The sequence below is a fragment of the Dicentrarchus labrax genome, unplaced genomic scaffold (genome assembly GCF_905237075.1).
Source record: "Dicentrarchus labrax unplaced genomic scaffold, dlabrax2021, whole genome shotgun sequence".
NCBI lineage: Eukaryota > Metazoa > Chordata > Actinopteri > Moronidae > Dicentrarchus > Dicentrarchus labrax.
The window spans coordinates 25,305,377-25,319,273 of NW_026136702.1; the positions used below are offsets into that span (position 1 = coordinate 25,305,377).

Consider the following 13,897-nt stretch of genomic DNA (forward strand, 5'->3'; position numbering starts at 1 on the left):
GCGCCAAAGCAGAGGCACACAGGGGTTGCCGCTGAAGACTGTACTGGGTTTAAGTGGTCATATGGAATGGGTATTGCTACCATGTGTTCGTTGAAGGAGGGTATATTTGGTCAAATCCAGCAGGGCAATCAAAGACGCCCTGGATTTGAGGCTGGAAATGTCTGTAGGTTCATAGATGCCAGGCTCTCTTTCTCTCTCTCTCTCTCTCTTCTCTCTCTCTCTCTCTCTCTCTCTCTCTCTCTCTCTGTTTCTCCATCCAGATGGATAAACAGTTGAAGGCACACCTAATGACTGGGCTCTGAGAAAGTGACTGGAGGACCACAAAGTTACTTGAGACTTCTGGCTCTGTCTATCATTTGGATGGATGTAAATGTTTTTGAGGAAAAGCAGAACAACAGAACACGACTCACCATTGAAGTGACCTGACAGCAGCTGTGTTTTATTGAGACATATCACCAAAAGAAAATCACACAAATCATTAATATTGTATCTCCCAGTCTGTTCTCTAGTAGCTCATTGTTATACTGTATGATGCACAGTCCTCTAGTTATTCAGGACTAACAATTCATTAAATATCTATACTCACAGTTTTGTGTACCGTATTGTATGATACCATTCACAGGAATTTAGTAGAATTAACAAATCTTTTTAAAAATCTTTATCTCAATGTAAATATTGAAGTTTTATTAATATAATTCAGCTTATTTATTTTCAGACCACTTCAGAGACTTGAAGTCTTTTCATTTCAAATATTTAGTTGAATGAATGAACCAGTAAGACTTCACTCAAGGTATGGGACTTCCCAGCGTGCATTGTTTGAGAGTTAAGAAGGTTAGTATTAAATTCAGTTCAAACTGAGTTATATTCAGTATATACAGTAACTTGTGTTTCTTATTTGGACCAGCTTAAACTATAAATATCCAAATTCAGGAGAACCTGGTAACCTGGTTCCAGCATCATCCATCCATTTAAAATGCATTCAACTTATCATTTTGTTAAGTTCATTAGAAGTCAAGTCAGTTTATATATTTTTTTTATCTATGTAGCCCAATATAATTTGTTTCTAGGGTCTATATAATATGTATGGCATATGACATCGTCTATCTGTAGACCTTCAATTCAAATAAGGAAAAACTCAAAAACAGTCAATGAGTAAAAAAGGTAATAAACCTAAGGAAGAGGAACAGAGGAAGGATTCCTCTCCCAGGACAGACAGACATCTAATAGACGTCATATGTACAGATCAACATACAATGAACTTCAGGTGTCACCAAACAGATCTGAGTCACGTGACCTCTCCACCATGGAGAATTGGCAAAAGGAGAGGCAAAGTTCAAGGTCATCTCTCTCCAAACACAGAAACACCTGTACTTGGTGCAGAAGCCTGCTTGAGCACACGTTTGGATGTCAGCTTTTTTTGTTTTTTTCTTGTTCTTTGAGATTTCGCTCTCACACTACCTTAAGTTCTACCTTAAGCTTTGGCCAAGTATAAAAGCAGCTTAGGGTTAGAACCCATTGAACAGGTGCGCCACAAAGCAAAATTCAGCCCTAATTATTTGCTATGGAATGAAGGTGATTCGCTTTCCAAGAAATTTTAGCCAGCACTGAATGATGCATGTCAAAACAAACTGCCTTTTGTTTTTCATGTAAAATCCTACTCACCAGTCTTGTTTAGACATGTGTCTACTCTCCAGAAAAGGAACAAATTAATCACATGTTCTCATCACACCTCTGCTACTGTACCTCGACTACTTCGTGTGTGCTAAGGGAATCAAATGTCACGATGGGGTTTCATTGCCAGACATTCGGCTGCGGCTCAGAGGCAGAGTGGGTCTTCCACTAATCGGAAGGTTGTTGGCTCCTCCTGCCACATGTCAACGTATCCTTGAGCAAGATACTGAACCCCAAATTGCTCCCGATGCTGTACATCAGTGTGTGACTGTGTATGTGTGGCTGTAGTGTAAAAGCACTTTGAGTGGTCAGAAGACTAGAAAGGCGCTATACAAGTACAGGTCCATTTACCATTTACCATTCTGAAGTACATCCGAGAAAAGTGGTCAAAGACAAGTGATCCAGCTTATCCTGGTTGAGATCCAGAAGACAGGAAATGATGCACTACAACATGATGCTGTGGATTTTTTTGGCACGGCTTGTGCCACTGTCATTCACTTTTGACCTTTACAAGGTATGAATGCTTCCAAGAAGAGACTGTCTGAAAGTGTGTGCTGCCCCTTTATACGCATTGAGGCTATGAAGACACAGAGTTGTTAGAGAGAGATCTGGGGGGCAGTGTGATGCAGCCGGAGGGATTGTTACACAGAACCATTGTCGTTGTAAACTGGAAAAGGACCGGCACTTTTAAAGGAATACTTGCCAGAACTATCTGTATATCACTGTCTATCACAGGTGAACTTCAACCAGTCAAATCACTGAACCATATAATGTAATCAAACTCCTACTGAAGCCAGGAGAAGAGAGAAAACATATTTTCCTTGGAGTAAAGCCAGTGTCATTCTTTGCTCTTCAATGAAGAAGTTCTGATGCTAGTAGCATCATCATGCTACGCTAACCTCTCAGGCTATACGCATATAGCACCAGTAGTCCGTAACAGTTTAGCCCAAACTTTGCGAAACAGCTGGACTCGCAAGACTGTGTGTGGATCCATCCTGCCGGGATTCAATCTATGCCCTTATGTCCAACCACAGTGATGCAGACCAGTCAGCATCCTATGTAAAAGTTTGGCTACGTTCGTTGATTTGATTGAAGTTCGTCCGTGAAGCTTACAGAGACCCTCAAACTAACGTCCCCCTCAGCTTAGAGAGGTGAGGGTAAGAGAGAGAGACGATGGAGGGAGGAGGAAGAGCAGAGGGAGGAGAGGAGGTGGCAGATGGCTGCACATTAGAATGCAGAGCAGGAATGATGGAGGGAGAGAGAGAGGTGTAACCGAGGTAGTGAATTAAAGAAAGGGAAGTTATAATAGGAGGAGAGCACACATTTAATTGGAATGACTGAAGAAATAGTCCCAGTGTAAACAGTTTTAGCGTGTCCTGTGGATCATGGAAAGAGATGTTGCTGAGTTTTATTTCACTTCACTACAGTGCGAAAGTCAATTTGCTTTAAGATTAAACTTCAATCATGTGTGCCGGTTTCCACCTCACACTGCATTAACACACAGCCATCGTGTAACTTTGAATTCACTAATGATGTTTGCAGTTTATCTAAGGTCAGTTTCAAGCTGCTGCAAGGTGATTTTTGCCATAAAATCAATGGAAACCAACTCTAAAGCTTAAAAATGTTTACCTAAGGCATAACCAGTTGGTCGTAACTGGGCGAAAGCATGCAAAATACTAGTAGCTTAAAGGTATAAAACTGAAATGTCGCATGATGGTCCAAATGCATTCTAGAGACATTTTCTCTATATAATTATGTAGAATATTTGACTCTTTTCTGGCATACATGCTGTCAAATATGAATTTTTCTTTTAGTTTTAGTGTAAAAATATGTTTTCAATAACCCCACACTGGAGGAGCTCTGGCCATGAGTGGAGGGACAGAAAGAGGGAGAGCAGGAGCAGAGGGGGAAGGGTGTTTGCCCCCTGCAGGGCTGCTGATGGATGCAGGGCTCCTGGGGTTAAGGGGAGGGCAGCCCGGCCCTGAGCCAGGGTACAGAGTGGCAGCTACCTGCCGCTCATCACACACACACACACACACACACACACACACACACTCCGTTAGCTTTTATACAGTTTTTTGTCAAACACCAACACTCTTGTGCACATCGTCTTACACACACTGATCCACTTCATGTCTTTACATATTTAACTTGTATCCTCTGTCGCGCGCGCGCACACACACACACACACACACACACACACACACACACACACACTAATGCTAATAGGAGGGAGGGAAGGAAAGAGAAAAACAAACCATCTGACAACATGAAGCCTGTCAGTGCAGCAGATAACAGACAGAGCACAGCTCCACTCGCAGCTCCGCACTGTCTTTAATGCTGTCACACTGCGCCATCAAGGACACTGGGGGCTCAGAATATACACCTAATATCTCCTCTGGAGCGCCCACTGGTGGCTCAACCCTGCATTACAGGCTGACAGTGAAACCATCCCCGCGGTGGGGAGGCTGAGGCTCTTTGAGACGTCAGTTAAACCAATGTGAACATGTTTTATTAATAATTTTGCAGATGTGCAGGTTACCCTAAAGAAAGTATTGCTAATAAAACATGACCCTCCTTTTGTTTGGCTCCTGCCCTGCTGGCCCTGCCCCTCCGTCCTGGAGCAGTCCTGCTTTTACACTACATACAGAGTTGAGTGATGTCCTCAATGGGCCATTCCGAGCCTTCACTGCTAATTTAACGACACCTTAAATGATGTTTATTAATCAGACTGCGCTGAGTTTCTGTGTCCTTATTGATGGCCGATACCGAGCAGTCTAATTAATGGTCAAATCAATCAATAAGGTCTAACTGATAATGGGCGCGGTTTGCAGATAATTAATGTCTCTCATGTCAAAAACAAAACCTGTTTAATGTCAGCGAGGTGTGAATGTCCATGTCTGCCGGACTTGATGTTTCACTCTGTCACCTTCGGCAGCTCCGCTCAGAACTTCATGCGTTACTCGGGATGAATCCGTGAATGAGTCTTCAAAAGCCTGTTTGTCTCCGCGGTTGAGAAACAGGAGAGGTCGCTCTCTTTATCAAATGAAGGGAGGGGGTGTTTTAAAAACGCTAATCGCCTGTAATCCTTTTAATATGTCTCACACTTTGCTCTGTCAATACACAAAGCTTGAGCCGGGAGCGCATCCCAGAACTGGAGTTGCGGAGTATTAACGGACAGGAGGGATGGGGAGATGGGTGTGCGGGGGTCATGGGGTTACAGCTGATGCACTCACAACTGTGTATGATCACGAAGAGAGGAGCTCATTTTCTATTTTAGTGTGTGTTTTTTTTCACGGACTTGTGGTGGGCAGAGAGTGCGCGCTGGGGGCCACAGCCCAGGCTCCTCCTCGCCTCTTTCTCACCCCTCCAAGTGGTGTAGGACCGCTCCTCAGGTAAAGAGATGTTTTAAATCAAGGGAGGGGGGGGGAAGGGGGGGGGCGTCCGCTTTTGTTCTGCAGAAAAAGGGGGCTTGTTCTTAAGCAGATCAGCCTGCCATTTTTTTGACCGGGGGTGTTGCGAAGCGCCGAGCGAGAGGCTTGACACGGGAGCGCAGTGGGATGGGAGCAGAGAGAGGAGCCTGCCTGCAGTCCTGACACAACCGAGCGGAGCAGCAGCAGCATCGAGAGGCACTGAGGAGCCAGACCAGTCTCCTCTGCGAGCGGGATCACACACTCATACACACACACACACACACACACCTGAAGGCCGCAGAGCACCACAGGGATTACAAACCCGGAGGTATACAGCCTGACAGCAACTTAAAAAAAACACAGAAGAACAAAAAACCTGCAGCGCCTTCAACGTACAGCTCCGCTTCTGCAAGTGCACTTAGACTTTGTTCCCTCCTCGCAGAAACAGTCTTTATTTTCATGAGAACTTAATGACTCAGCGGAGCCTGTGATGGATTTGATGATGAATGTGCGCGCATGAGTTTATCCGTCAGCACCTCTGACCTTTCTGTGGATTTCGGGTGAAATCTTTGGACTTCCTTTACTGACGAGATCAGCCGGACTCTGCAGCTTCTGAATCAACTGGAAGAGCTTCATCCGCCTCCATCCAACATGCGACCCATCCCATCCAGACTCAGCTATCTGTGAGTGCTTCTCCTCCGCCACTTCCACTCCTTTACGCACTGTTAATGCTCCTCCGCGCACTCACTAAATGCATGTTATTCTTCTCCTTCGCAGGTTTCTACACTTATTTGCGTTTTGCTACTATGCTCAGGTATGTCACTGCTTTCTTTTCTTTACATAAATGTTTCAAACTGTTGCCTTTTAAAAAAAATAAAAAAAACTATGGGCTAAAATATGGATTGGATATATATATTTTAAAAATCTGTAAAACATATGGCAGTCAAAGCTTGAGCTGCAGTAACAGGGAGAGGAGGAAAGGTGAGGGATCATCATAACATTATGTGATACAACAATATGGGATGGCTCCCGCGGCGCGCCGGGCAGCGGGGCGCGCGGGCCTGCTGGCAGGTTGCTGATGAACATACCGGCCCTGGCACAGGGACGCGCGGGCACAGACGGGGCATCGGGGCAGAGGGAAATGCTTTGCGAGTCTTGTGAAAAATGTCGTGGGGTTGAAAGTAACCGGGGCCAACGTCCCCGTCTTTCATTCCATCACAGCGGCGCGCGGCGGAGAGAGAGGGAGGCCGGAGTAAAGAGAAATTTAAAAAATAATCTAAAAGTTTCAGTTTGCTGAAATAGTTTGGAGGATGAGACAGTGGAGACTTCACCCCGTTCGTGGAGTGTTTTTGGTGTGGCGCACATTCTCCTGTACGCACAACCTGTAATCACACCGTGCGTCTTTTTTGGAAGCTGTTAATTTAATTTGGCTACGGCTCTCCTGGAACTTGTTACACTTGTCATTCTGGGAAAAAAACAACAACAAGCTGTTGTTGCGTTAGGATGTCTTTCCCCTCTGTGTTTAAACCATTTCCTACCAGAGGACACACAGTTGGCTTCACTCTCAGCTTCAGTCCTCACTTTTCCTCCCTTTTTTTTTGCAAAATAATGATCAAAAATAAATAAATACACGCACTAAAAAGACAAATGTACACGTACTGATGATTGTGGTGACATCTAATTTCTGACAGGTAACCAATCAGTCCCCGCCTAATTTCACGCAGCATGTAAGCGAGCAGAGCAAAGTGACGGACCGCGTGAGCCGCAGGTTGATCCGGATCTACCAGCTGTACAGCCGGACCAGCGGCAAGCATGTGCAGGTCCTGCCCAACAAGAAGATCAACGCCATGGCCGACGACGGAGACGTGCACGGTAAGAGAATCCCAGTGGTACCCAGCACTGAAACCCCCCTAAAAACGCTTTTAAATCTTTCATTCATTTGTTTTCTTATTCAAATAATTCCATTATTTTTCTTGAATTAGATAATACATTTTACCTTTATTTTCCAATAAGGCCACCTGAAGAGAACTATTTGACTTTGTGCACTTCGCTGTCCGTTCAGCGAACGGAAATTTCCACGTTCCCAGTTTTTATTAAATTCCGCCATGCAAATCATTAAAAACCGTTTCACATTCTACCCCGGCTGGCCACTTCATTTATATTATTTTACATTTTAATTTCTATATTTTAAATTTTTTATTTTTTTTGTACAATTGAGTTTTCCAGCATACTTCCGAAATTTTTTTTTGCTTTATCATTGAAATTATTCCCAACGTTGTTTTTCCCTAAAATGGCTCAAGGTCAATATTCTAATGGAATTAAACTGATACTGAGATAGGTGCAGCAATCCTAGGCCTGAAGCATTTAAAGAGCAAAATATCTGAAAAATAATCAAAAAGTACCTTAAAAGTCACATTTTTTACATAAAGATATGTAAATGACCAAATGCAATGAGAGAAAGTGTTCCTAATGTAAATCAGCTTATTTGCAGAATTTGTTCATATACTTTCTGCCATCTTGCACCAAGATGCTACAGTTTCCAGACTAAAGTGAAACCTCTTATCATCAGCATTTTCTTGACCCCATTTAACCAAACAGTGTGGTGGTGCCGGTGGTCATTGTTTGGGCAATTTGTGATCCCAGTCTGTGCTGCTGGAGGGGAAGAGGCTCAGAGAAACTGTCCGGTGGATTGTAGATGGTGCTGGAGGTGATCCTCCAGAGATCCTGCGGGTCTGGAAGAGCCATTAGAAGTCATCTTACTTCTACCTCCCGAACATTTCCTGCATAGCTCATTCCCCCCCACTCCACCGCCCCCCCACCTTCAACCCCACTCCGTCCAGCCTCAGAACTCTTCATCCAGCTTTGCAGCCGGTCAGGCCCACACTTTTTGTTGTATTTATAGTGATCTGAATTCCATAAAGAACCTACTGATAAAGCGTTTGTTGCTGCTGCCTGCACAGGGCTCAGCTGTTGCAGGGTGCACATGTGGCCTCAAAAAGAGGTGTGTGCAAGCTATTCAGGTCACCTGAAGTCATTTTGTATGAAATGAGAGAAAAAGTGTGAAAGGGGAAATCTCTCCCATGTCTGACAGACTCATCCAGCTCAGCTGTAACTGCTGGTTCTGACCACAACTGTAACTCTCAGACGTGTAGTGGTTAGTCAGTGGGTGGGTGGAAAAGGCCCTGACCATCCTCAGTGACCCCAGTAACCCTGTTGGAACCGGTTTTATGAGACAATGTGGAATGAAACGGAATTTATAAAAAGTGGTCTGCCATTGGCTGTAAATGTTCCGGATCAATATCCACGAGACTGTCGAATCACAGCAGTGCAAACACACCAGACTGTTAATGACCTGAAGATACACACTATCTGTCACTCTGCAAAAGGCCAATAGTAGTAAAACTCACCTACATTGTCCTGTTATTTTACCTCGCTGAAGAGCAATGTAAAAACTGTACAAAGCTCCATAAAGTCATGCTCTGTCAACTGTCCGTATTTCCTGTTTCTTTCGCTGCTTCCCGGGATATAGAGACAAATGTGGAGCTTTATGTGTGAGGTCAATGCAGATTTATTTTTAAAGGAATTCTTGATGGGCCTGCCAGGATCGCCTCTTTAGCTTTCAAAGAATCAAGAGACACGTGGTTTTATCATTTTGCAAGAATTCCAGCTCGCATAAATCCCCAGGAATGGTCCCACGTGTTCGGCTGTACGAGAGTGTGTGCGAGGAGAGAGAGTGTGCACGCTTGGAAGCACGCTTGAGCATTTCTGCTTGTGTTGTCGATGCTTTTATGTGCACTGTTAAGTCATTCATTTGGGACAGGCACCGAAAGATCACGCTAACCTTTTACCGACCGTCCTGTTCTCAGCTGTGTTTGCTAAAAAAACTCTTTTGGTTTGATTTCTGCAGCTAAACTCGTCGTGGAAACGGACACGTTCGGGAGCAGAGTACGCATCAAGGGAGCTGAGACAGGCTTCTACATCTGCATGAACAAGAGGGGGAAGCTCATCGGCAAGGTGAGGAGAAAAAGCTCAAACAGCAGAATCAGAGGCGAAAGGGTGGCAACCATAGAACCTTAGTCGGAGGAGGATTGAGTGTATGTCTCATGGACTGTCTCGTGAAGGACAACCTCGAGTGCAGAGAAAAGAAAATGATCCATTCGTCATATTGTGAAAAGGGAAAGAATAAGATATCGAGGCCTAGAATCTGCAGCTGAATCTAGGAGGTTTGTGTTGAAGACAGGTCAAATTCACAGTAAACAGAGCAAATTTACACAATTTTGAATTAGCTGGGGACTACTTTGGATAAGACACAGGTAGATAGTTTAGTTTCCAAAATAATCCATCAGTTTACATGTGTTTATGATACTTCAAACAATGAGGTTGGTAATATTATATATATTTTTTGTTATTTTTCTCTATCTATAATCGCAACAAATCCCTTTTAAAGTCCAGTGTGTAACATTTAGGAGGATCTATTGGCAGAAATGGAATATAATATTCGTAGGTTTGTTTTCATTAGAGTATAATCACCTGAAATTAATCATCAACATCATTGTCTTTTTGTCACGTTAGAATTAGCTATTTTTCTACAGATCGACTGGGTCCTCACTAGCAAAACCCTGATAAAGCACATTCCTCTTACCGTATGTGTATTAGTCCACAGCTGAAAATAGTCCCCAACAAATTGCACCATTTCCTCCTGTTTGAGTGACGTTAAAACACTAAAATCCACAGTGCCCAGCTGTTTTAGGGAATTACAGAGCTCCTTTCTAGAACTAAACTATATATTTGTGAGCTTCCTTTATTCAAAGCATTAATTTATTAATTTAAAATTAATTAAAAAAAAAAATAATACAATTATTAATTAAAGAATAATTCCAAGCTGCACAGCATATCTTCAAATCCACTTGGCTTTTTTTAGATGGTAGCATATTATGCTATATTCTTAGCATGTTGCACAAGTGTAACCTCCAAGGTGTGTGTGTGTTTGGTGCAGCTAGATGTGGTCACGAGCAGCTAGATAATGTAAGGTGTTTTCCTTCATGCTCCTACAACGAGTATGAGTGATAAGAGGCTAATGGAGACTAATGCTAGCTATATGATATATTACAGGCTACAACATAAGGTGCAGGTCAGGGTTTAGTTAATGCTGCTGCTGCTGTTATGTGAGTGTGTAGGTGTGTGTTTCAGGCTATCTCAGTGGCCCTCTCTCACTGTGACGGCTAATAAACAGAGCTGCCAGCCTCTCTGCAGCCCCCCCACACACACTCCCCTCCACCCACCCAGCACCCTGCCTCGTACACCATCTGCCCCGAGCTACCGGCCCAGTCACAGCCTGCCCCGGCCCCAGTGTGTGTGTGTGTGTATGTGTGTGTGTTGTAGAGAGAAAGAATGAACAGAGAGTGTGTCTTTTGGGTGTATGCACATGGGTGTATCATCATGACTATTTTTAACACACTTATTTGTCCAAGAAGGTTGGAGCTTGTTACAGTAGGCTAGTCCAGCTAATACTGTGTCAGCTGACCTTACTGTACATTTTATCACGGGAGAAAGTGTAATAATTTACCGTCTCATCCCTGAGCTGCACTGTTGTCTAATGAGGCCTTAACAGAACACAGCAGAGTCTATTGATTGTTATTCAATTCAAGCTGACCTGGTCGGTTAAATTTAGCCTCAAATGCAACAGCAGATCAAACCAGGAGTGAAAGTGACACTTGGGGGCTGATTAAGACTTTATGGCGGGAGGATTCGTCCTACAGCTACTGACCCACAAGGGCTGCTGGATGTTTTCTGAAGGGGGAGAAGAGTCATCGCTTACTGTCATCCCCCTCTCTCTGATCTGTAATGACTGTAGCATATGCTGCATGTATGAGGGGAGGGCTATGTGTGTGTGTGTGTGAGTGTGTGTGCATGCAGGGGACAGGCTGCACAGGGAAACCTTTATACATCTGATATTTCCCATCTGTAAATGTTCATCGAGGAGTCCGCTCTGAACATTCCCGCTGACTGTTTTTCTCTGTGTGTGTCTCTGCAGAAAAACGGACAAGGCCGCGACTGTATCTTCACTGAGATCGTTCTGGAGAACAACTACACGGCCCTGAGGAACGCCCGCTACGAGAGCTGGTACATGGCCTTCACCCGCCGCGGGCGGCCACGGAAAGGCTCACGGACACGCCAGCACCAGCGCGAGGTCCATTTCATGAAGAGGCTGCCGAAGGGGCAGCAGCCCGCCCACCCAAGCCACCACCACCCTTTCGACTTCATCCACTACCCCTTCAGTCAAAGGACTAAACGTACGCGATACTCGTCAGAGCGTTGAGTAGGGGGAAGAAGATAGGAAAGACAGAGGGAAAGAGGAGAAACTGACTGACTGACTGACTGAATTACCAGCAGCCGACACACTCCTCTGCTCTCACAGAAAACCTCTAGAGACATTTTTTATACTGAGCATTACTATATCTTAATGTGTAGTTTGATTTCTATTTTTCTCAAAGTAAAAAAAAACTGTACATAAACAAAAAAAAACAAACATGAGAAATCTATTTTTGTACTCCAGACTTAGTACTGACCTGTGTAAAAAACAAAAACAAAAAGAAAAGTTTGTTTTTAGATGCACATAACTCATCGTCTGACTTACCGGGGACATGTTAGTAGTGTTGTTTTGGTTTAGTTTTTTGTTTCATTTTGACCAGTGGAGTCATTTTTTGGACTCTCGCCTGCTGCTCAAGGAGACTTGAAGGGCCCTGATTGACCGCACTGCCAGGGAACGCTGCGCTTCGGAGACACAAACTGTCACACACTGCGTCGGAGAGCGAGTGTTCTGCTAGATGCTGCATCCCGACTGGGATCATTCTGTATCTTTCTCACACGGTTCGAGTGAAACAGAGCTTCAACAGCGTCTGATGGAACAATGTGGCAGCTACATTTGATAATCACAGGTTTCCTGTTCCTGTTTCCTGTTCTGTAATGTTGACGTGTACAAAATGCATTGAAGTGTAAGGAACCCCTCAACACACCCACTGCCCCCTGCCCTCTTGTGGTCTTGTTGCCCCCCTGAATGTCTGTTTTTATACATATATAAATATATTTTTATTTGAGGATGTGTAAAATAATTTTAAGGATGGAATATTTATTTAAAATGTGTAATAAATGTACATTAAAATACTGATAATAAACTCTTGTTTGGTACATGCTTGCTTTGGACCCGTCTGTGAAGCCCTCATGAGACCCCCACAAGTTTGCTGACCATCTTTATCCTCTTTGTATGGAGGCCCATTTCCGCCAATGTGACAGGGAAAACAAGGATTCTGTAAATCATCATAATAAGAATCTTTCTCAGATACTAAGTCAATATTTTGAGAAAGTTTCTCATTCTAATTACAGAATCCTTTTTTTTTCGCGTCACATTGAGCTATATCTATATGCATATGTACTTAACTATGTGTAAATACATTTTAGCTTAATGTTAGTCTGAGAGCACCTGTACCAAGCCTGTAAGGTGTAGAGAAAATAAAAAACACATTTGTGTGCACACTTCACTTATCTCATGCTCTAAAATGAATAAGTTGTGTGCAAACCCAGCATTAAATAATATTTTTTTAACGTTTTAACATATGTTTAAGGGATATAAAGGATTACGCAATGTTTGTACCAGCAAATCTGAATTAAAGTGTGAGGATCTGAGCGACTTTAACAAGTGCCAAATTGTGATGGCTAGATGACTGGGTCAGAGCATCTCCAAACCTGCAGCTCTTGTGGGGTGTTCCCGGTCTGCAGAGGTCAGTACCTATCAAAAGTGCTCCAAGGAAGGAAAAGACCCAGAGACAGGGTCAGGGGCTGCAGAACATTATGAGAACCAGGGTGCTCAGTTGCTCAGAATGTTATGGCTGGTTGGTATACCAAAATCAGAATCAGAATCAGAAATACTTAATTGATCCCCGGAGGCAAATTTGTTAACTGTAAACAGGGAGCATGCACTGTCGGTGCATGCGCACTCAGTGATGTATGTATGTTTTATGTCTCCAGCTATAGCACAAATTGCCAGATATGGCATCTGAGCAAGGTTTTTTTTGTCTCTGTGCAGGCACGATAAGACCAAATTTTACATTTCTGTTTTAGTATAATCAGTTAATCAGTGATTTCTAGAGGTGTCAGTGGGTGTATTTTTGAACTTTGGACAAAGCCAGGCTAGCTTTTTTTCCTGCTTCCAGTCTTTACGCTCAGCTAGGCTAACTACATACCGATTCCAGCTCAGTCCATGAGCTCAATATCTCCTCATTTCGCTGTTAGAAAGAAAGCAGATAAGCATGTTTCCCACAATGGTGAACTAATAAGTGATGCCGTGTCCCAAGTAAAGGAAAGCTCGGAATAAGTTCTCACCCAGCTTTATTATAAATAGCAAATGGCTGTATTTATATAACACTTTTATCCAAAGCGTTATACTATTTGCGACTCAGTCCCACATTGACATACACAAATAGACACACGAATGGTAGCAAGCTACCATGCAAGATCGGCAACTTGGGTTGTAGGCAGGTGGAGCTGGGGATCAAATCTTGTAGTTGCAACAAAAGTAGACCCAGCTGTGTATGTATGTAAACCCAACTTGAACAGACCAACAAGTGGACCAAAGGTGGAAACAGAAGCCAAACAGACCCAGTGACCCAAGACCAGAAACTGTGGTTAAGTTTGCTGAAGCTCTTCCTCCAGTCAGATTGAAGCCTGAGTCAAGCACTTGCTCATCTGCTTGTTCCCTTGGAAAACCTTTAATTAAAGGTTTGTTCTGCCAGATTACAACATACGTTCTCTCCAAC

General features: G+C 43.6%; 1 protein-coding gene across 1 annotated transcript; it reads left to right on the forward strand.

Moving 5' to 3' along the window:
• Positions 1 to 5,160: 5,160 nt before the first annotated feature.
• Positions 5,161 to 12,272, forward strand: fgf8a (fibroblast growth factor 8a). Its single transcript, XM_051424519.1, has 5 exons — positions 5,161 to 5,767; positions 5,862 to 5,898; positions 6,776 to 6,956; positions 8,992 to 9,098; positions 11,119 to 12,272. Exons 1-5 carry the CDS (start codon positions 5,736 to 5,738, stop codon positions 11,401 to 11,403), a joined length of 642 nt encoding a protein of 213 aa, XP_051280479.1. The 5' UTR covers positions 5,161 to 5,735; the 3' UTR covers positions 11,404 to 12,272.
• The last annotated feature ends 1,625 nt before the right edge of the window (positions 12,273 to 13,897 follow it).